The 23,547-nt window shown below is 44.2% G+C and overlaps 1 protein-coding gene across 19 annotated transcripts; it reads left to right on the forward strand.

Annotated features, from left to right (window-relative positions):
* Positions 1-171: 171 nt before the first annotated feature.
* On the forward strand, positions 172-22,531 carry LOC308584134 (uncharacterized protein). 19 transcript variants are annotated; one of them, XR_014006519.1, is made up of 6 exons: positions 172-301; positions 1,594-1,688; positions 1,914-2,010; positions 2,208-3,091; positions 5,776-6,416; positions 12,570-13,788. XR_014006519.1 is itself a non-coding variant. In XM_081188879.1 (4 exons), exons 1-4 carry the CDS (start codon positions 1,097-1,099, stop codon positions 17,761-17,763), a joined length of 507 nt encoding a protein of 168 aa, XP_081045005.1. In that variant the 5' UTR covers positions 840-1,096; the 3' UTR covers positions 17,764-18,083. The 19 variants fall into 19 exon arrangements, 1 of the variants encoding a protein (XP_081045005.1); XR_014006520.1 differs by lacking the exons at positions 172-301; positions 1,914-2,010; positions 2,208-3,091; positions 5,776-6,416 and adding exons at positions 840-1,218; positions 17,589-17,937; positions 19,700-19,799; positions 21,139-22,531 and having other exon boundaries at positions 12,570-12,684; XR_014006522.1 differs by lacking the exon at positions 172-301 and adding an exon at positions 840-1,222.
* Positions 22,532-23,547: the final 1,016 nt, after the last annotated feature.

Raw genomic sequence — 23,547 nt, forward strand, 5'->3', positions numbered from 1 at the left:
AGGGGGAAAAAAGGCAGGCAGGCAAGCAAGGCAAGGCAAACTCCCCCCCACCCTCAACCCCGGCGCGCGCGCGCCTTCCTCCTCTCTCTGCTCCCCCTCCCTTATTCCCTTCTCTCCTCACTCACCACACATTATACACACACACATACAACTCGCTCTCGCTACGGGCAAGGCGGGCCTCGTCGTCCTCCTCCTCCCACCCTCACCCAATCCTCGCCTCCCGCACGGTAGGAGCGACGCGGCTCGGCCAATGGCGCCCTAGCTTGCATGCCGCGTCCGAGGGGCGGCGGGTCCTGAGGAGGTGGAGAAAGAGGGGGGGGACGGCTGCCGCTTGGTGGGAGGGGAGATGGCGGGGCGGGGTGGCTGGAGGAGGAGGCCGCATAAAGGGACGTATATATAGAGGGCCGAGGCTAGAAGGAGGGAGGATCAGCCGAGGGACAGGGAAGCGTTGGGAAGAAGAAAGGGGGGGGGGGCGATTGGCTTCAGTTTACCTCAGAGATTAAAGATTTGAAACGCGCCTGCCTTTGGGTTGTCAGTTGGCGGCGGTTTGACGCGGGGAGGGGGGTCCATAAAGGATTTTCGAAAGTTATTAAACGCTCCTGTAAGGATTCGAGTTGCCTCACGTCGGAAGTGCCCAGCGTCTCTGAGGGAACAGGGGACTTGCTGGCCTGATGGGCAGCTGGCCTGATCCAGCCGGGCCCGCGTTCCTATGCAATGCGATAAAGGGCCTTTATCCCAGAGAAGGATTGGGGAGGGGGGTTAAAAAGAAAGAGAGAAAGGTTTCTTCTCTTCTCTCCCCCGCCCCCGCCCCCGCCCCCCCCGTCCCCGCTTAGGTAGGAGGGAAATTTAAGGAGAAGGGGTGAGAAACGGGGCGGGAATAATATTAGCATAAATTATTACCACCGGTGATCTCATGGAGAGAAAATGATTAATCTGTTCCTGGGGCGCGCGGGGGAGGGGGCTGGCAGAAAGACACGGATCGAGGCCGGCACGCACGTGCGCACCGCGGGTCAGTTCTGCAAAGGGAAGAGCAGACCTGACAGCTCGGCCCTTCTAAGGAGAGCCCGATTTTTGCTCCTCGTGCTGGCTGTGTGGCATGTGGGAGCGGAAACCTCTGGCTCGTGTGGGCACCAACCAACTGTGGAAGCAGCTGCAGAGTAGAAAGAAAACCTTGGTGGGAACCAGGCTGAAGAGCGCGCACGCAGGGCGCGCGGAAGGGTAGGTAGGTGTGGAGCCATTTTTGGAAGCGCATTGTTGCATTGCTCCAGATCCCTACATGTTGTGGTCGCCCCTGCTGCTCCTTACCCTTCGGTGCAGTTTCTTGGTTCTGTGGAGGGAAATGCTATGCTTTCCTCTTTTGATGCTACACTCCATAGGGTTGTGGTGGTTTCTGTGATCAGCAGTGGTTCCTATGGTCTTAACAGCAGATACTGTTATCTCATAGAGTAATATATGGTGGCTGAATAGAGTAATATATTTTCAGGTGGCTGAAATCGAATCAAAACTTAAAACCTAGAGTCTAATTGGAGGGGGGTATTACTAAAACGTTCCCTAAATGACTCAAACTTACTCTGAAGCCTTGTCCTGAAACAGGATTCAGTGGACTAAAAGCACCTGTACATTCCAAGAATTTGTTCGTACTACGATGACACATCAGATGACATCCATGAAATTGCCTCATGTTTCTTGTGAGTATATAATATTTGTTGCTAAAACCCACTGTGGTTCCAAAGATCTGCTCTGGGGAATGAAATTATTTTGCATACCACTTGAACTAGCATACCACTTGAACTAGCAAAATTAGGATGTGGCTCTTGAAAAAGTGGCAGATTGTTGTTGTTGTTGTTGTTGTTATATGTTGCCTATCTGACTGGGTTGCCCCAACAAGTTACTATAATTTTATTGTTTCATAGTGATGTGGCCAGATACTTTGAAGTAACCTTTATTATGAGGACTAGAAACATTTCTGTAGTGAGAACTCAGATTTTTGGGCAAGAGCTGGAAACTAAAGTAAGTTTTCCATTGTCAATTAATATGCTTCCGCAACAAATCTGTATAGTCTTTGGCTTCAAGTATCCAAAATTTTCCAGAAGCAAAGGGTAATGTTTACTGTGTTTTCTATACGAGATGGAAAGCAAATGTCCATGTTGCTTGGTTGCTTGCAATCTTTCTGGGAAAGACTGAAAAAGACATTTTTGTTCTGACAGGCTTTCCCAGCTGGATAAATGGGTATTTACCCTGACTGTCCACTTGTTAAGAGATTTAGTCTTATTTTAATTGTACTTGTTTTGTGTTTTTTTAACTGTTTTTAATTATGTATAAATTGAAACGGTGGTTTACAAGGTGATTATACTGATAATACTAATAATCCTCTGTACGCTATTTTGCTTGGTGTTTGTTTTTATTTCTGCTGACTACTTATATGCTGCTCTGCTGTATCATGATGTAGGAATGTTTTTGTTTTAATAGTCTTACAGTACTGTAATTATTTAATCTTTCTGTAAGTTGCCCAGGTAAGCTGTTAAAGGATGGGGTGTAAATCAAATAAATACAATACAATACAATGTGTTTGTTTATTTTATTTTCTTCCTCCAGGGAGCTGATAGTTGTATACACAACCCCACATTTTTTTCCCCTTAAAAAAACCCTTATGTGATGGATTTGGCTGAATGGTACTGATTTTCCCAAGGACATAGCCCATGCAACCCTATACTTAACCTACTACACCAGATCTGGAGATGTGGAAAGGGCACCAAATTGTAAACATGCTCAGCCTGGGAGGGGAGCAGTTTTTAAAGTCTTTCCCTTCCAGTAAAAGTCAACAGGAGGGAAATCCCTTACAGTGGGTCTGGGGGCTGGGGTAATGTTGCACCATCGCTGAAGGTTGGCCATAGCTTGAAGGGTATCAGATTTGTTATGTGTATGCTCTTCCCCTGTGCAGCCCACACCTCCACTCCATGTCATCTGCTGGTGTATGGGAGGATTTTACCAGCTATCTGTCATACTGGCGGCATATCTCAAGTTCTGCCACTGTAACAGCTTCCTCCGATTCCTGTGGGCCATTCAGCAGATCTCAATAACATTGCTTATGGTGAGTTTCATGGCAGAGGTGATTGCTGAGCTCTCTAGTCAAAACCCTATACACTCTCCACCATAACATGGAGTGGTCTTGCACTGGTTATTTGTTTCAGCACAGTGGCAGTGCCATTAGCATTGTTCTCTGTCCTCAAGGTTAACCCTACTGCAAGGGGTACACCTGTTCAGAGCTATTACAACATAAATAAAAATAAGAGAGAAACCTTCAAAGTAAATAGGGGAAAAAATGTCAGCACAATGTCAGAATACTGAGTGTTAAGGTCAGAAGAAGGAACCCTCTTGGTAGTTCCACCACCCTCAGAGGTTTGGGGAATGGTAACGCAGGAGAGGTCATTCTCTGTGGCAGATCAAACATTGTCAAATTCCCTCCCCACAGAAGTAGTGTCCTGTACTTTCATTCTATGGCTTAGGCTGTAGCCCACCCTGGAACTTTCTGATGAAGAGTGGGTAACAAACAAACAAACGCCTTCAGAAAGGTGCACAGTCCCATCCAAGACTAGCAATTGGCCTGTTTTTTTGACACAAGAGCCAGTCACCCACTCCACTGGGATTTAAGCTCAGTTTAGTTGTCCTCATCTAGAAATGGTTAAAAAAAATCTAGAACAACCATGGTGTCCAGGCACTGGTACATAGCCTACGGAGTCAGTGTTGGAGAATGCCATGGTCATTGCCATCAAAAGCTGAAGTGACACTGAAGGAGCAAGACTTCACTGTCTTTTTTCTGCTCTTGATAGAGGTCATCCATAGGGTAACCAAGGCCAATTTGGTCCCATAGCAAGGCCTGAACCCAGATGGGTTCTAGAAGGAATTTGTCTAGAATGATAACAAGTATCAGCAAAGCAAGTGGAATTTGTAACTGATTGGTAGGTGGTCCAAGCCAATGGGTGTAGGGCTGGTGTTTTTAGGACTGGCCACACCATTGCCTCTTTCAAGGTGGCAGAGACCGACAGGCATCAAGAGGGTATGTAATCAATCAGAGAATAATGCATTTTATTTGTGTCACGAGAGTGCATAAACTGAAAGGGATCCTGCAGGGCATTGCAAGAAATGGCATTAGGCACTTCAATCGGAACTGCAACAACTGCGAAGTCAAGGTCTCTCTCCAAAGCCGAGCAATTTTATCCTAAAAATATGCAGTTAGTTGCTTACAGCAGATTCTTGAAGGCTCCAGGGTCCCTCCTCCACAGCAACCTCTGAATACTCAAAAGAGCTTGGCTTGCTGGCTGCTAGAGGATGCAGCACAGGTTACAAAGTATGCTTCTTTTGCTGCCTATATTTTCACATGGCACACACAGTTATGTGCTCTAACCAGTGTTCAGCTGACCTTAGAACAGGCCTTGAGCTTTTCCTTGCAATTAATGAATATTGATCACTGGTATAATACTGTCTGGCAAACAGCCTTAATGGAAAAGTTGTTGTACAAACTGAAGAGGGCAAGGGGGAGAAAAAACAAGGTAATTTTACACAATTTAGTATGGTTTTATTAAATATACAAATGGAGCAACACATGGATGAGAAATACCTACAGCATATATTGCAATATGGCATACATAAGCAGGCACTACTCTTTCCTATTCCTGTGTGTTTTCCAAATTGATTTATTGAAGAGTTCATTGGACTGGTATACTGTAATCACCTCAGTAATATGTACTGTAAAATAATACGTTTAGTATTTTACACACCCCGTGACTCACTTTTTGTCAGTCGTGTCATGTCTTGTTATTTATGTGTGTACAATTTTGTAACAGAAATAAATATATTAGAACTATAGAACAAGACTTGATCTCTAGTCTACATCCATATTACTTCATAGTCCGTAATTCCTCAAAATACCAGGGAGTTGGTTGAGCTCTGCAACACTGAAGAGGAAGCCCAGGAGCAATTGTGTCAACTACCTGCCTTATCTGAGCAATAATAATAATAATAATAATAATAATAATTTTAATACCCCGCCCATCTGGCTGGGTTGCCCCTTCCACTTTGGTTGGCTATGAAGCAGGGTGTCAAATTGGCTGGAAAAAGACCATGGCCTGTCTCAGTATAAGGCATCTTGTTACATGATTGCACATTAGATTATAATTTGGATTGTGTTGTTTTTCCACTGTTCCTTCAATGAGGTGAGGGTGATATATGTGGTTCTTCATGTGGTACTTTATCCCAACATTCCTGTGAGGTAAATTAAGCTGAGATGTAGTTATAGCTCAAGATAATCCAATGAGCTTTATGACTGCCTGAGTAGAGATTTGAAACCAGCTCTCCCAAATCCAGCACTCCCAACTGCCATGCAATACTGACTCTCTGGCTCATATATTTAGCTGTTTGCTGGTATCCGCCTGTGTCTCCATGTTATGGGAGTGTGAACTAGTTACAAGCCAGTATTAACTGGATACACATATACATAGGTAGTAAAACATTAATTTCTCTGACTGTCATAGTCTTGCCATTCTCCGAATTCAGCAGATGTATACCTCTAACCAGCAGATACTGGGGATAAACGGGAACGGCTGTTGCACTTTTTTCCTGCGGTATTTGATTGGCCTCTATTGGAATAGCAGATGGAGAAAGACAGTTCCCCCCTAACCATATCACATTGGTGTGAGGATGAATGGGGAACATTGCTTGTGCATTGAACGTTGACGAAAGCACATTGATTCTTGACACAAACTATTGCTTTTGTAGCTCAAGAACTAAAAGAAGCAAAGGAATTCCTGTCCCCCTATGATATAAGAATGTTGTGGCTCGCATTCAACAAGAAAAAAAATTAGGACTTGTGAGTATTACTTCGTCAAGATGATTATCCTAGCCTGCATGGTCCAGCAAGTGGTGTGAAGGCGCTCCATGATACAATTCAGCAACTAAATCTAAGAAAATGTAGCCCTGAGCAATGCCTGGAAGGGGAAACCACCTTGAATATATAAGCTGCTCTGTGCTCCTGAGAGGAAATGTGTGTAAGTGTAAGTGTAAATGTAATCAATGCACTATTTGTTGGGTTGATAGCCAATCATGTATTGATAGCAACGCTTTTGAAATGTGGCCTCATCGTCTGAAGAAATCGGATTGGGCTCACCCATGATATAGTTGCTTCTCTCATTGCCACTAACAAAACGCCAAATTGTGGGATCCACTTTTTCTCTTTGGAATCAGTGTAATAGCTCGGAATGCTGGAAGAAGTTGACCAAATCCAAGTCTCTTGTCTGCCCCTTGAAATCGAGTTACCTCAAGGAGCTTAATCTGCTTTCCAGGGTGAATTTGGATTCTGTGTACTGGCACTTGTTTGTCCGGGGATCACTTGGTCCAAGTATAAAGCCATATTTTTAGCGGTATGTGTTCGGTTTTATGGGACACAGGTGGTGCTGTGGGTTAAACCACAGAGCCTAGGACTTGCCGATCAGAAGGTCGGCGGTTCAAATCCCCATGATGGGGTGAGCTCCCGTTGCTCTGTCCCAGCTCCTGCCAACCTAGCAGTTCGAAAGCATGTCAAAGTGCAAGTAGATAAATAGGTACCGCTCCAGCGGGAAGGTAAATGGTGTTTCCGTGCGCTGCTCTGGTTCGTCTGAAGCGGCTTAGTCATGCTGGCCACATGACTGTACGCCGGCTCCCTCGGCCAGTAAAGCGAGATGAGCACCACAACCCCACAGTCGGTCACGACTGGACCTAATGGTCAGGGGTCCTTTTGCCTTTACCTTTATTTGGTTTTATGTTTATGTTACAGTGTTTTCTTATCTAGACACACATGACTTGCACACAAAAACAGACTCCCTTTTATTTGTTTCTACCTGCCTCATTTGTATTTTCTGTGGGTAGCTTGCAGAAATAATACTCTGTCACCAGTAGTAAGCAGCAGGGTGGGATGCAGGCACTGACCTTACCTCCTAGCAGGTGAGTCGATACTGCTTCCTGGGAGGGAGGGCGGTGTGATGCAAATATGAGGCACTGGATTGGTTCCACTGGAGCATTTTCATTGTAAAAGAATGTGAAACTTTAAAACTGAATACCAGTAGTCTAAAAGACTTGGAGTTATTTAATTTATCTGTGTTAACATGTCCTGTGCCTCTGCAGATTTTTAAGGGGAAATCCTTTAAACCCTATGCAGAAGCATCAAGGTAAAAAATAAACAATAAACTACCTTTGAGGCAGTGCTGCTTCTGTTCTTGTAAAAGCTACCTATTGCCTTTTAAAAAGTCCAAATATAGATCGTCCAGCTGCCCACAGCCTGGTGTGGCTACTGCACGAGACTCCTTGCTGCCACACAATTTGACTGCAAGATGGCATGGCCCTCTGGTTGTGACAGGACTTGATGGGTATTCCATCACTTGCAGGGAGAATTTTATGGAAAAAACACAGCTGCCTCCATGTAAAAACTCGGGGCAACCTCATGAAGGGATCATCGGAGTGCAGATTCTGAAATGGACGCATGATCTGATCTGATCCACTCAGATCAAATCAGGCAAGTTTGCTTTTGAATCCAAGTTTGACAGGTCCTTTTCTTATCCCTGCACAACATTTATCCCAGTCAGTGCCTTTGCTCTCATTGGCTAAAATACTGAAACGAGAACATTTGGGCAGAGATACCTTTAACATCCATAAGTAAAATGGGTCACAGCCTTTTAACATTTGTGATAATTGAGAATCCAGGGAGGAGTCTTATAGTATCTTTCAAAAGCATGATCCATTGTGAAACCCTCTTCACAATCTATCAATTAATTATAGCTAGATGATTGTTAGCCTTTATGAATCAGAAATATACTTTGGTTGGGAAATTGGACTAATCACTAAGATGATGCATCTGTACGAGAGTGAATTGATTTAAATCATGTTTTTCATTGATTCTTATATTTCCTAAACAATGGTGCAAATCTGACCACTAATCCATGCTAATTCACAACTACATAGAGTATTAGTTACATTGTCACAGTCTTATAATGAAGCATTGCATCTGTCAGACCATACAGTTTGCATGAGCTTCGCCCACCTTTTTCCCTGCTATAGAGGAAAAGTGTTTAAAATATTTCCAAATAGGTTAATTCTTATGACCAGCAACTATGACGGTATTACCACATTTGGGCACCATACTAACCACAGTTTAGTGTTGCATGAGCAAGCCGAAATGGACAGCAATGAGCCTCTTGCTTGTGCAAGCCTTCCCTTGGGAGGAGGAAGTCAGAAGATTTCACTTCTAATTTCAGAAATAGACTGGAAAGAGAAGCTGCTGAATTGCAACTCATTACCAAACTTAAAACCATGGAGAGACCTGGTTTGAACAAAGACATTGGATTCTTATCCCATTATACATGACTAAGCCATTTCTCACCTTCTCACCCCTTGCCTTTTCCTGTAAGACCTATTACAGTCGTTAAGAGTCGTCAACAGGCTCATCTCAGCTATCTGCCAATCTCCCATTCCCACCACCCTTCTGAGTAATACCCCTCCCCACCTTCTCACTATATAGAAGGATCTGGCAACTTCTGTTTCAGTGTATCTGAAGAAGTGTGCATGCACACGAAAGCTCATACCAAGAACTCTTAGTTGGTCTTTAAGGTGCTACTGGAAGGAATTTTTTTATTTTGACTATGGCAGACCAACACGGCTACCTATCTGTAACTTCGCCTTTTGTTTAACTGTGGTTTGTGATTTTGTCCCCACCAACCAACTATAGCTAGCATTAACTCATTTATTTCTAAGAAGCTAGCTTTAAAGCTGTAGTCTCTTTCCCTGGACAAGTCATATATCTGAGAATTAAGATTTTCCTTCCTTTCATGCGATCGTGAAATGCCAAGAGCACAGAACCAGCAAAGGAGTGTTATATAGTTCCTGTGGGTCTTCCCACTCCTACAGAAGATGTTTTATGACCTATTAGTCCCGTGACTCAATCTGGAAATCAGATCCTTTGCCTCCTCACTAAATTATTTCTACTTAGCTTTTTGGAGACCATGTGTGTTATTTTTGGGAGAAGCCTTTCACATACATATATCTTATTACTTCTGTGTATAAAACAAATGATGATTTATGCCTTAGCTTCTCCAAAGTTAGGAATTTTATCTAGAATTTTACAGTCTGCTAAATTTGTATTTAGATTTCTTCCATTTTGAAAAAAAATCTGAATAAATTGCAAAACAATTAGCACATAAACCACCAGATTTTTTCCGTGTATAAGACTGTAAAGGTAAAGGGACCCCTGACCATTAGGTCCAGTCGTGACCGACTCTGGGGTTGCGGCGCCCATCTCGCTTTATTGGCCGAGGGAGCCGGCGTACAGCTTCCGGGTCATGTGGCCAGCATGACTAAGCCGCTTCTGGCGAACCAGAGCAGCACATGGAAACCGTTTACCTTACCACTGGAGCGGTACCTATTTATCCTCTTGCACTTTAACGTGCTTTCAAACTGCTAGGTTGGCAGGAGCAGGTACTGAGCAACGGGAGCTCACTCCGTCGCAGGGATTTGAACTGCCGACCTTCTGATCGGCAAGTCCTAGGCTCTGTGGTTTAACTCCCACCGCCACCCGCGTCCCGTATAAGACTATATTTCCCCAAAAGAAATTTAAGTTTAAAATTGGACGTCGTCTTATACATGGAATGTTGCAATTATTTATTTCTTAATTTGGGGCTCAAAAAATAAGGGTTGTCTTATACATGGGGGTGTCTTATACACGAAAAATACGGTAATTTTTATAAAGCAGGTGAAAATACTTAATGTTAAAATACCATCTTGTCACTAAATGCCAGTCAAAGTAAAAGAGACTTGCAATGTTTCCAGATTTCCAGTTAGAAAATGAGCATGTCTCTTGGGCAACAGAACTGTCACCTAGCAGTAAAAACATCCCAGGCAAGTTATGTTGACTGTGCACACACCATACATGTGTCTTAATGTACCTTATTTGATTGTATCCTTACCAGTTCCTGGTAGAAATTGCTATATATAAGAATGTGAAGTACTGTGTGTGTGTGTGTGTGTGTGTGTGTGTGTGCTTTTTTAATATTTTAAAATTTTATTTCTTAATAAATGATACAGAAAATGAAAATAAAATAAACAAATGCTGATAAAAAAAATCCATATACCCCCAGCACTGTAAACATAGACCCTACATACCGGGGTGGGGTGTGCGCTTTGAAATCAAATACAGAAAACAACTTCTTTACTAAATTTGTCAACTTCTAAAATAAATTTCCAAGCTGAAATTAATGTGGTTTCCTCCTAATCTTTAATTCCCCATTCTGCCACATTAGATCAAAGGTGTCTTAGAAGACACGAAAAAAATACAATCCTATAAATTTAATAACAACAACAAAAATAGCCATTGTACATTGATGGTCCTATATAAATAGTCCATCTTCTTTTGCCATTCTAGCCTAAAACAATTAACGGTTTAGTGGACCCACAAGAATCTCAGTGAGACACTTAAACACAATTGCGACAGATCTGTGCAAACGTTACAACTTCTTAGCAACGGTATCTGGAGAGAAGGACCTCAGACATATACTCATATCCTAGAACTTCCTGAAATTGGGATTTGTTTGAGCTGGAGCTTAAAAGTCCCTTCCTTGGAAATATTAATTGGGAAGAATAATTAAGGGAACTAGACTACCTTAATTAACATGAATTCCCAAGCCAACATTTACCCAGGTAACACCAATACAGGAGTTGAAGGAATATCTATAGATAAGCAGGTAGTGTACAAATGCCAGGCCAGACCTTTTGTCCCTTAGCCAAAGTTGCCTCCAGTTTTTGAGCCTAGGCAAAATATTGCAATTGACTTGGGCAGAGGGCATTTGCAGGTAAGAACTGGTGGTTCGGACAGGCTTGAGCACTCCACTCCTGTCTGTTGACTGTCCCCTGCAAGTATCCTTGCATTTGTGTACTTCTGTCCTAAGAGAGCAACTCTGAAACAATCAAATGGGAAGTTTCGGAACAGTTTAATTTCACTGATGGGTCAGTCATCTGATCCATAGTGGACAGTCATGCCTCTCAACTTCTACAGAATCCCCAAAGTTGTACGCCATGTGGTAGCTCAACAGCGCAAAATATTGAGATGCATCTCTAAGTAATAATAATAATAAAACAAATAATAAAAGTATTCTTGCAACCTAACAGCAGAGGAAGGGAGGGAAACATTCTATCTCTATGCGGATGTATAATCTAGAACAGGGGTAGGCAACCTAAGGCCTGTGGGCTGGATGCGGCCCAATCGCCTTCTCAATCCGTCCTGCGGATGGTCCAGGAATCGGCGTGTTTTTACATGACTAGAATGTGTGCTTTTATTTAAAATGCATCTCTGGGTTATTTGTGGGGCCTGCCTGGTGTTTTTACATGAGTAGAATGTGTGTTTTTATTTAAAATTCAAATTTTGGTTATTTGTGGGGCATAGGAATTCGTTCATTTCCCCCCCCCCCAATATAATCCGGCCCACCACAAGGTCTGAGGGATGGTGGACCGGCCCACGGCTGAAAAAGGTTGCTGACCCCTGATCTAGAACACAGCCTATAGGGAGAGTTAACCCTTTCTTCACCTGCCAGTATTCCTATTAATTCCCCCCTCCAGCAGTTGCTATTAGTTCTTGGAGCGAAGCGATATTAACTGGCAGCAGGGAAAAGCAATAATAATTGAGGCCATGACATTGGGGGGGGGGGGCGTGTTTAATCCCTCAACCACCACAGTCCTTATTCTAATCTCTCCCCCTGTTACTTAAGATGTTAAAACTAGACAAAATGCAATCACACCCTTAACGTTTCGTCTAGTTTGGCCCTTGCTCTGCTTTAAAAGAAAACAGCGGGGATGCCCTTATGTTCTTCTAAGAGACAAGGAGATGTGCCTAGCTGTTACGTATGAACAGGAACAGTATTTTATTTGCCCCTGGTTTTTGCTTATAACATAATGGTAAAGGTAAAGGGACCCCTGACAGTTAAGTCTAGTCGCAAAGAACTCTGGGGTTGTGGCTCTCATCTCGCTTTACTGGCCAAGGGAGCTGGCGTACAGCTTCCAGGTCATGTGGCCAGCATGACTGAGCCACTTCTGGCGAACCAGAGCAGCGCACGGAAACGTCGTTTACCTTCCTGGCAGAGCGGTACCTATTTATCTACTTGCACTTTGACGTGCTTTCAAACTGCTAGGTTGGCAGGAGCAGGGGCCGAGCGGCAAGTCCTAGGCTCTGTGGTTTAACCCACAGCGCCACCCGCGTCCCTGCTTGTAACATACCACTGTCTGAATATCATGCGGTGATTTAAAATTGGCAGTGGGGGGGGGGTCTTGTCTCAGGACGGAGGACTAAATTACATGAGCCATGCAGTCCAATCTTGTGTTTGTTTACATGGAAGAAAGTCCCACTGTATTCCCACCATATTACTCTCATCTTTGCAGTGATGTGCCTTAGGAGCCAGACATCCCAGCTCTGTGCTCTCATGTTACGCAGAGCTTCATAAGTAATTTCCTGAGACACCCTCTGAATACCTCCTCTTTTTATTCCCTGCTTCCTTTTTCAGATGCAGACTGCAACATGGCTGCATTTAACTCTCCTGTTCCATTTTTGGCTGTGCAGAAGAAGCCGCTCTGCTCCTTGTCATCATTTTTTAATTCATCAGGAAAGCGTGGGGAGCAGTGAGTAACTTCAAGATCATTCTGCACCTTTGATCTTAATTTCCAAATCCTGTAATTTCTTTAAAGTACACACACTTTTCTCCCTCTCGCCACCAAACACACAGACTTATTTGAGTGTTAAACAGGATTTTAATGAGTCCCGCAAGAGAGTGGGAAAGCAGCTGTTCAAGTTAGTTTCTATAAATAATTCTATATGATCGTTGCTAAACTTTTAAGAGCCACTGCTGGAGCTCGCCTGTTTCCCCTCATATCCTTTGGAAAGCAGGAGTGTGCGACTTTTCGCCCAAGATCTTGCACATATATTCATCACAAGGAAAACGCTGTACTGTGTATCACATGATGCTCTCAATTTAATTATGTTAGACACAAAGTATTCCTGAGTGTGAATATCAAGTAGGCATATCTGCACAGAGCTTAAAATATATATACGTATTTTAGTGAAAAATGAGTATACAACAAAACACATCAATGCTGTATTCAAGACTAGACATTCCTACGCCCAGTTCACTCTTTCAATAGATGATCGAGCCACAGTTATCCATTTTATTTTAGTTTATTCATTAGATAATTTAGTAACACCCAAGATAGACTGAAATGTCTTGTATATAAACCTGCCTCTGAAATGCAACCATAACTTCTATTGGTGCAGAATGGGATGGCCAGTTCATTAAATGTCAACACATTGAATGCAACTACAACACTACTCTGTGTTTAAAGCATTAATTATGCAGCAAAATGGGCACCCCTCCCATTTAACTCACAATTAGGGAGTTTGAGAGGCATGGACGTAGCCTGGGGGGGTGCAGGGGTGCAGCTGCTCCCCCCACCATCAAGTAAATAAAAATACTTAACTAACTGACCAATTGTGTTGCAGAAAACTCAGTTCTGCCCCCCCCCCAGTCTGGCTATGCCCATGTTCAGAGGTGGCTTTAGGGCAGCTGCACTGGTCAATTGAACTCAACAGCAGGCGGCGGAGGCAGATTTTTGCCTCGCACAGGGCACCACTGAAAATTGAAAGGCCAAAATCTGCCCTGGCAAGTTCCATAGTTGATCAAAGGCACAAAAACCTGAGGAGTTTTCCTGCACAAGACCTTTTGAAATTAACTGGAGATGTTTTGATGGGGCTTGTGCAATAGACGTCTCATAGAGAGAACACTATAAAAATGAAGAGGCCATATGGGTGCTTTGTACGATGCATATTTGTTCATTTAGGCCTGCGTTCTCCAACCGAACGCATCTCCTCCAGATGTTCAGCACAGACTGGTGGAGGGTACCAGGTTGTGGGAAACTGATTACAGCATCTTAAAAAAAAGAAGGTAAAGGACCCCTGACAATTAAGTCCAGTCGAGAAAGACTCTGGGGTTGCGGCGCTCATCTCGCTTTACTAGCCAAGGGAGCCAATGTTTGTCCATAGACAGTTTTTTCGGGTCATGTGACCAGCATGACTAAGCTGCTTTTGGCGAAACCAGAGAAGCGCATGGAAACGCCATTTACCTTCTCGCCGGAGTGGTACCTATTTATCTACTTGCACTTTGATGTGCTTTCGAACTGCTAGGTTGGCAGGAGCAGGGACCGAGCAACGGGAGCTCACCCCGTCACGCTGATTTGAACTGCCGACCTTTCGATCGGCAAGCCCAAGCCGCACAGTGGTTTACACCACAGCGCCACCCGCGTCCCCTTGATTACAGGATCTACTACAGTACTAAAAATGTTGTGAGCCAGAATATCAAGGGTCCATTCACCTGCCTGTCTTCCATTGTGATCATGATATACAGGGGAATCCCTACTGATATGTTCCGCCCCCGGCCTGTTACGTTCCTGCTCTGTCCCCTTTCGGCACCAAAAAAGCACATACCTTCGCAATAATATCATGGGGGTCTTTGTTAAAAGCTTTCTTGTTAAAAGACAAAAACAAGAACCATTGTTCTAAAAGGTGATGCATGCCAGTTCTTCCTACTGTGCCCTTGGGTAATGATAAAATTTTGTCCATAATTATTACACATGCCTGATCATTTTCATATCGTTTATTTTTCAAGTGTGCATATCACTCAGGATGTTACGGTCTTCTGAATTATCCTCACAATGCGGGACCAGACATTCTTAGAAGACTGGAGTAAATATACGAACTATTTGAAAAGTAATTGTAATGAACAGATTACGCTAGTAGGATTGCAGGTTTTGTAAGGATGATTATTTGAAATATTGCAAGAAAGACTATGAGGAGAATTATTGGTTAATGATAACTAAGAGTAATAGAGAAATTAAGAAATGCATAATTAGTGATAAAGAATGGAAAATCATCAGAGGTGTTGATGGAAGTCTAAAATATTGTATAAGATAAGAAGTTATGTTATATGATTGTTGCAAATGATATGTTAAAAAAACCAATAAAATGTATAATAGTAAAAAAAGAATTATCCTCACAATGACTGCGTGGGAGGTTAGGCTGGGATGGCAGTCTGCTCACCCAAGTCTCTCCAGTGCTAGTCTAGCACTTTGTCCATTAAAACTGCACACTTTCCTTTACATATTTAATTGAACTTTTTTTTAAAAAAAGTCGCAGGGGCTCAGGCAACTGGCTCTGATAAATGGATCTCAAGGTCAGGTCTGGCCCCAAGGGTCAGCAAGGTTGGGCAATGACTGCGGGTCCCAAGGCCTTGATTACACTGATTATAGCGTTGGTAGGGATCGCGAGGGTCATCTAGTCCAGTCTCCTGCACTGCAGGAATCTCAACAAAGGCATCCATGACAGGTGGCCATTCAATCTGTGCTTAAAAACCTCCAAGGAAGGAGAGTCCACCACCTCCCAAGGCAGTCCGTTCCACTGACAAACAGCTCATACTGTCAGAAAGTTCCTCCTGGTGTTTAGTCGGAATGGGGTCTAGCCTCCAGAGCAGGAGAAAACAAGCTTGCTCCATCTCCCATGGGACAACCCTTGAAATATTTGAAGATGGCGATTGTATCTCCTCTCAATCTTCTCTTTTCTAGGCTAAGCATACCAAGCTCTCTCAATTCTTCCTCATAAGCCTTGGTTTCCAGATCCTTGATAACCCTGAATGCCCTCCTCTGTGCACTTTCTATCTTGTCAATATCCTTCTTAAATTGTGATGCCCGGAACCTGACATAGTACTCCAGGTGTGGTCTGACCAAGGCAAAATAAAGTGGTACTATTTTACTTCCCTTGACCTGGACATTATCCTTCTGTTGATGCATCTTCAGCATTCTGTGAGGTAGGTCAGTTATTATAATACCCATACTGCACTGGGTCATTGCTGGGAACATACTGTGCTAGCTGTGATGGCCTGGGACTTGGGTTCGGGCTCGGAACCAGAGGAGTCTCAGTCTGCACCGGATCCTTTGCCTCAGGCATCATCTGAACCAAGTCTGGGGCCTGATCCTGAAGAATCCCAGTCTGCACAGGTTCCCCTGCAACAAACACCAGCTGGGCCGAGTCAGGGGCCTGAGACTGCCCTGGCTCCAGATGCAGGTATTACCTTGTTGCCTTCAGCTGGGTCATCACTTACAGCTGCTCCACTACCGGTTGGGTCAGGGGAGGCTGAGGCCACCCCTGGGTCTAGTAACCCACCGACGTCTCCCGAGATGCAGAGACTAAGGTCTGAGAGAAGAAGAGACCTGAGTACTCGCAGGAGGAGTGCTCGCCTTCGGGTGAAACAGGGAGGTGAGTCGCCGGGGGATCAGGACTGGCCGTTACCCCGACAAAGATAAAAGGCTGTTGGACCCCGCCCCAGGTTGCGAGAGCAACATTGCTGTATGCCAGATCCTGTACCTGTCCTTTCCTGGTTTCCTGCCTCGTGTCCTGCCTTGGCCCTGTCGGACTGACTCCTAGCAGAACCTTCGGATTCTGAACCGGTCCTGGACCGCGTTTCACGGGTTACCCCCGGGCCCAGCACACTAGCTAAGCATATATATATCATCTTCTTTGGCAATCACTCGTAGCCGAGTAAGATGAACACAGTCTTAACAGTGAGTCCGTAAGTGACTGTGGAGGCCAATTCTGGATCCACATGTCCCTCCACAGTGGGGACATAGGTTTCCGGGAGGGAGTTGATCACGGTGAGGGTTTGCCAAATATGCCTTCCTCTTAGCTCGTGTTTCTCCTTTTCACCCTGAGTTTGTTCTTCTTCAAAGTCCACGACACTTTTGATAAAGGCTGTTCTCCAGTTGGAGCACTTGCAGGTCAGTGTTTCCCAGTTATCAGTGCTTATGTTACATTTTTAAAATTTGCCTTCTGAGCATCTTTAAACCTCTTTTGCTGTCCACTGGTATTTCACTTTCCATTCTTGAGTTGGGAATAGAGTAGTTGCTTTGGAAGATGATAATCGGGCATCCGAACAACACATCCAGTCCAACAAAGTTGGTGTTGAAGAATCCTTGCTTCAACACTGGTGATCTTTGCTTGTTCCAGTATACTGACATATCTAGATCTAGATCATCATCTATCTATACGTTGGTAGGTATAATGTGACTTGTTGCAGGAGCTTCTCTGCTCAGACTCTGAAACAATACATCCCATCAGCTCTCTCCTACAGTAGATGGTTTAAATTTCCAAGGAGAGAGCAAAAACATTGTGGGAAGGAAGTCCTCTGCTGGAAGATGTTCTGTATTCAAAGGAGGCCTCTATTGGAAGGGCCCTCTGGTAAAAGTCTAGTTTCAGACAATAAACATCTTGAAGGCAGGCAGAGCAGGCACACAAGCCTCCCTAATGAAGGTGATGTGCATTACCTTTCTGTTTAAATTATAATAATCATTTCCAAATCATTATAATGAATAATGATGATGAACAAGAGTTCCTAAGTTTGCATCTGTACATGGAAAATTAACACATGCGCATTTCATGCAGATCTTGAGCCCTTCTTTGAAGTGATGCACTTTCTCTCTTTCAGCAATGTGCTAAACGACCTCCCCAGCACCTGTGCAGATGAACAGGGTGCAGCTTCCAAGACTGGGCTTGGCAACTGGAGCCTCGACTTGCGTTTACGAGCCTCTGTAAAGCAACTGCACAGAGACATCCAGTGGACAATTGAGAGCAGTGCTTGGCGAAAGGCAGGGAAAAGTTAACACAGGCCTGTCCTACAAAAAGAAAAAAGCTTGTGTTCCTCGCTTATCTAATGTCCTCTAAACCAGCTTTTGCCAACCTAGAGCCCTCTGCCAAGAGACCAAGGCCTCCTACCTGAGCTTTTGTTCCCTAGAAAGTGGGAGCCATCAACTTCACTAGCTTGCCAGTTCCCAAGGGTAATTAAAGCTAATACTTCGAGCACGATGGCTCTATAAATAAAAAGCACTGCTCAGGTCGCTAAAAGCAGGGTACATCCTCCTTATTTTAGCCTTTTACTGTAAACATATTTTTCTTGTATATCAATAAAACAGGATGGATCAAACGCCAATAGTCCATACAAATATAATATTTTCTCTTCTCTCCTAACGTCCCAATATCGTAATATTAAAGCAGGCAGGCGGATAGCCATAGCACTGGGACATGTTCTCTGTCTTCGTCCAGTCTGATATCTTAAACCATTCTGTCTCTCTCCCCCACCCCACTTCATAGCTATGGACCTTGGTTACTTGGCTACTATCTCACTCAGGAACTCAAGCATTCCAGCAAGGCAAGGCTAAGCTGGTGGTTCTCACAACAGGTGCCAGGATATCACTTGAGCTTGGCAGCCTCCCCAACTTTCCCATAAGATCCGCATTGTTCACAGAGGGCACCAAAATTGCTTTTCCTCTGGACCGTCCTTGGAGACCTTAGTGCTCTGTTAAATGACAGGATGGAAAGGTGGACAGTAATCTGGGCCACCTGGGATTTGTTAGCCCTCCAGCTGTTTTGGACCACAGATCCCAACAGCTGGTGGGCACCAGGTTGGCAGAGAGGCTGATCCACACCAGGAGCATCTGATGACATGTTTGTGCGTCAAAGAGCCTCATGTCTCTGGTTTTAGGGCCTACTGTTTAGATGTGGATACTTAATTATTTAATATTAATTTTTTAATGCAAATATATTGAAGAAAATAGGGGGAAGGGAGAAAAGGGGGGAACAAGGGAGAAAAGACCAATAGCCAGCTTGTTAGCAGATGCCGTAACTCTCCAACAGTTTGACTTCCTCCCTGAAGGGTGCAATCTTCAATTTCCTCCCAAGACGGATGCCAGCCTAATAAAGGTAAAGGGACCCCTGACCATTAGGTCCAGTCGTGACCTACTCTGGGGTTGCGGCGCTCATCTCACTTTATTGCCCAAGGGAGACGGCGTACAGCTTCCGGGTTATGTGGCCAGCATGACTAAGCTGCTTCTGGCGAACCAGAGCAGCGCACGGAAACGCCGTTTACCTTCCCGTTGGAGCAGTACCTATTTATCTACTTGCACTTTGACGTGCTTTCGAACTGCTAACATAAATCCATCTCATTATACACATACAGATCAACATATGCTGTCCTAATAGGTACCCAGGCAAAGTTTTAAAAGTACATACAAATACAACAAGGGCATTAAGGTCCTCTTCTAAATTACGTTCCAGGCTCCTTGGTGACATCAAGAGTGCTGATTTTTGCTTCCTCCTCTCCCAGACCCTGAGAGCAGTATGGCAAATGGGTTTTTGATTCTCCTCAAAGCCAAAGGTGTCAGTCTGCAGAATGGCAAAGCCCTCAACTGCAAGGGACTTTGCCCTAGTTCCATAGATGTTCCAAATGACTTCTAAACTACAGTACCTCTTAGGCTCTGCGTCAACTGCTTGATCTGGCAAGAGTTGTCAGACAACTGAATATTTGGAGCCTCCAAACCCTCCTCCGCCGCCTTATTCCCGGACAGCATGTCTCTGTGAATTTCCCTCCTTATATAAAACTATTTAAGAACTTTTGCCAGCTGGCAGCAGGCTCTTTTCCCACCCAAATCGGTAGTGCTTGATGCTTTTATGACTACTGCTCCAACAAGCAGTTAGATGTGCCTTGCAGGGAGATTTTAATTCCCATAGATTTTTAATTTCCAGTTTCCTTTTTTCCATCAGAACTGTTGCATAAGAAGAAGAAGAAGAGGATTTTGCCTCCCCCAAGCGGACTTTCAAGTCAATTGCATCTAGGAGCTGAATTGTAGTGTTTTGATTCATTGTAAGCTGTTTTATCTTCTTTGTTTGAAATAATGAAAAAACTTTAAAGGGGGAGAAAAACCCAATCTCCATTTTTTAAAAATCGACATGTTTCCCCCACAGACCGTTTTTATAATTAATTTTTTTAGTTAAGCACTAGTGTTTGGAAAAAGATAATGGAAAAGCTTATTATGTCAAAGAAGATAAAGGAAAAGCTTATTAAATATATATATTCAATGTTTTATTAGGAAGTTAAAATAACAATCCAGTAAGGAATATGAAGTAAAATAAATTTAAAAAGAAAGAAAGGAAAATGGGGGAGGAGCAAACAAACCAGGTTTCAAATTAACTCATAAAATGTTTGTTTGATAAATATGTATGCCACTTGATAGGGGGGAAACCCTCAAAGGGATTTACATAAAGGTAAACCAGAAAATCAGAAACAAACAAAGCAATACATAAAATAAAGTACATTCTCAACAGGCCCACAATGAATTAGACGTTACAACAGGAAACGTGACTCGATGCAGAAAGAGCACAAAACCAATTTTATTAATACCAAATAAAGCCAAATTTCATCAGGATTGCCTTCCCTGTGATTGGCCTGTCATACAAGCAACAAATGGCTGCCAGATGGGAAGGCGATGCTCCTTCAAAGACTTGTATCCCATGACTTGCTCAAGTGGTATATTATCATATCATAACATATATTTATTTTTATATATGAATCGCTTTACACAAGGCATCCCAAAGCGGTTTACAATACAACAAAAACCATACAAGTAACAACTGCACATAGACATAGGAAAGATTTCTCAACACCACCTACATAAAATCAATTCAGATTCAGTACTAATACCAACTGGGATAAAGGTCTCCACTTGGAAGGTTGTGCAAATAAATATATTATGAAAGGCACACAAAAACCTCTGATATTTTCTCACAAGAGAACTGGTCTAGCAAAGCTTGCTACTGGAACTCTGTTACTGGAAAAAATGGGCAGCTTGAAACCCTGATATTTGTTTTCTTTTATTGTTGTTTTCTATCATCTATCTATTAGGTGTGCCAACTTGAATAAAATAGGGGGGGCAGGTAAGCCCCACCCCACATAATCATAAGACACAGTACATACAAACCATTTGAATGGCAACGTCCATTAACTTTGGGGGGCTGCCCCCCATATTTTATTGGGATAGCCGAAGGGACCTTGTCCCCTAGGAATTGGCTCCTATGCTATCTATCTACATCTGCCCCATATGAGGCGATCTCTAGGCAGCTCACAAATACATTGTTTAATTTATATTTAGTTTATTGTAGTTTTGATATTTACAAATGAGAAACTGTTGGAAAATCTACTGCAGAAGATCCGAGGACTGACCATAGAAACGTAAAAGCAAACTAGGCAATTGTGGCCTTTCCTCTCCAGACATCCAAAAGGAAAATAGACGCACCAAGGAGCTGCTCCGTAGATGGCTCTAGATGAGGCACATTCGTGGACAATAACATGGCGGTTAGGAACAGGAGCTACATTCGTTCTCCCCTATCAGAGGCAGTGTGCCTCCAAACACCAGTTCGCTTGGAACCAGTAGGGAAAGTTCTGCCGCACCTGGTTCCTGCTCGAGGGGTTTGCAGTGGCATCTATTTGGTGACCATGAGAACATGATTCTGGACTAGATGAGTCTTTGGGGTGGTCCAGCAGAGCTTGACTTCTTGTTCTTCTTTTTCCAGACCAAGTGTCCTTTGTTCATCTTTCCGCTAGATGGCAACCTCTTATTTAAGATGATTCGGAGTGTGTGGTTCTCTTTTTTTACTCCAGCCTTACGTCAGGGATAAGTGAATGTCCTCAGCCATTGTGCAGTGCATCGTACTGTCCGGCCTGCCAGCCACCAAGTACATACTTTTGCCCCTGCTCAACCAGGCTGGTAGTCAACCCAGGGAGTGGACAGTCAGTTGAGTAATTTTGGAAGAAGTCCATGAGTGACAAGTTGCTGAGATGTGAAAGACAAAGCCCAGGGGCAGGTGCTTTGCAGGGGCAGGTAGCAGGTACCCCTGTGGCCGCATGAGGTCATTTGAGCCCTACTGAGCTGGTAGCTGCAATACCACCTTCTGTTGAGTCTGAGGAATGGTTCATCTAGTTCAGCCTTGTCTACACTGGCAACAACTCCTCATGATTTCAGCTGTAGGACATTCCCAGCCCTACCTAAGACTCCTTCCACATTACACAGGTCTCTCTTCAAAGGCAGAAGTGTGATTATTCAGTCCTAAGTAACATTGACTGGTTGAACGCAGAGGAATAGAGGGAGGAACCAGCTGGGAACCACCAAGGGAAGAAGGCTTGGAGCCAGGGAGTGGTGGTGGGAGAACAATGAGTGTTCAGAGGGAGAAGACTGGGAGGAGAAGGTATCAGAAGCTGAAGAAGCAACAGGACTTAGAGAGCTGGGAGAGTCTGTGGCAGAAAGAAGTCCAGAATCAGAGGCAGAAGCTGAAGCAGGTGAGTGAGGGGAGGGAGGTCAAGAGGCAGAGATAAGACAGGCTGGTGAAAACTCGTGGGTTTCTCCCCCTCCTGCTGCGGCAGGATCCCCTCCCCCTCGGGCTCCCAGAACCAGGAGAGGAGCAAAGACAGGTTGCATGCAGGCTCCGGCTCCCCTTCTTTGGGGAAAGCCCTAGAGAGGAGAAGACACAGATGGCTGCGGGGAGGCAGGGGCCTTTAGTCTCAGTAACTGCTTTCATGGTGTAAGACCTATGGGGAATGAGCTGCTGTCCTCATTAGGCCTGACCCTTAGCCAAGTCTGTGTAGATAGTGTTTTTGATAATAAATAGTTAACTCCAATTTTGAACTGTGTGTGGTTTACTGGCTGGCTTGCTCTGACACTAAAGGCCTTTGCTCACCCAACGCTTCAAGCAGCTCATTTGTTGAATGGTTGTATTTGTTTCTCAGTTAAGACAAGAGGGGGGAACTTTTTCCAGGCCAACGGCTGCATTCCCTCCTACAGGGTCTGCATGCCAGTGGTGGGTGGGAACAGAAGCAAAAGTGGATGGAGTCATTTCCAGCACCCCCCACACCGCTATATCTTTGTCTCTTAGCATCTGCCTTGGTCATCTCACCTCCCACCTGCCGCCCCAAAGCAGGCAGTGCCACCCACTTTGGGAGCCACTAAAGCAATGATGGTGAACTTGCACCTCCTGGCAAATAGAAGGGGAAGAAATGGAGGCAGTGAGAGATTTTACTTTCTTGGGCTTCATGATCACTGCAGATTGTGACAGCAGCCACAAAATTAAAAGACGCCTGCTTCTTGGGAGAAAAGCAATGGCAAACCTAGACAGCATCTTAAAAAGAAGAGACATCACCTTGCCAACAAAGGTCCATATAGTTAAAGCTATGGTTTTCCCAGTAGTGATGTATGGAAGTGAGAGCTGGACCATAAAGAAGGCTGATTGCCAAAGAATTGATGCTTTTGAATTATGGTGCTGGAGGAGACTCTTGAGAGTCCCATTGGCTGCAAGAAGATCAAACCTATCCATTCTTAAGGAAATCAGCCCTGAGTGCTCACTTGAAGGACAGGTCCTGAAGCTGAGACTCCAATACTTTGGCCACCCCATGAGAAGAGAAGACTCCCTGGAAAAGACCCTGATGTTGGGAAAGAGTGAGGGCACAAGGAGAAGGGGACGACAGAGGACGAGATGGTTGGATGGTGTTCTTGAAGCTACCAGCATGAGTTTGACCAAACTGCGGGAGGCAGTAGAAGACAAGAGTGCCTGGTGTACTCTGG

The sequence above is a fragment of the Podarcis bocagei genome, assembly GCF_964188305.1.
Source record: "Podarcis bocagei genome assembly, chromosome: 3".
NCBI lineage: Eukaryota > Metazoa > Chordata > Lepidosauria > Squamata > Lacertidae > Podarcis > Podarcis bocagei.

Bases quoted from the DNA above. Each gene is read 5' to 3' on its own strand.
- LOC308584134 (XM_081188879.1), top strand. From the start codon at position 1,097: ATGTGGGAGCGGAAACCTCTGGCTCGTGTGGGCACCAACCAACTGTGG. The intron at 1,219-1,593 runs GTAGGTAGGTGT...GTCCTGAAACAG, and splicing joins CACGCAGGGCGCGCGGAAGG to GATTCAGTGGACTAAAAGCA. The intron at 1,689-12,569 runs GTGAGTATATAA...TTCCTTTTTCAG, and splicing joins GAAATTGCCTCATGTTTCTT to ATGCAGACTGCAACATGGCT.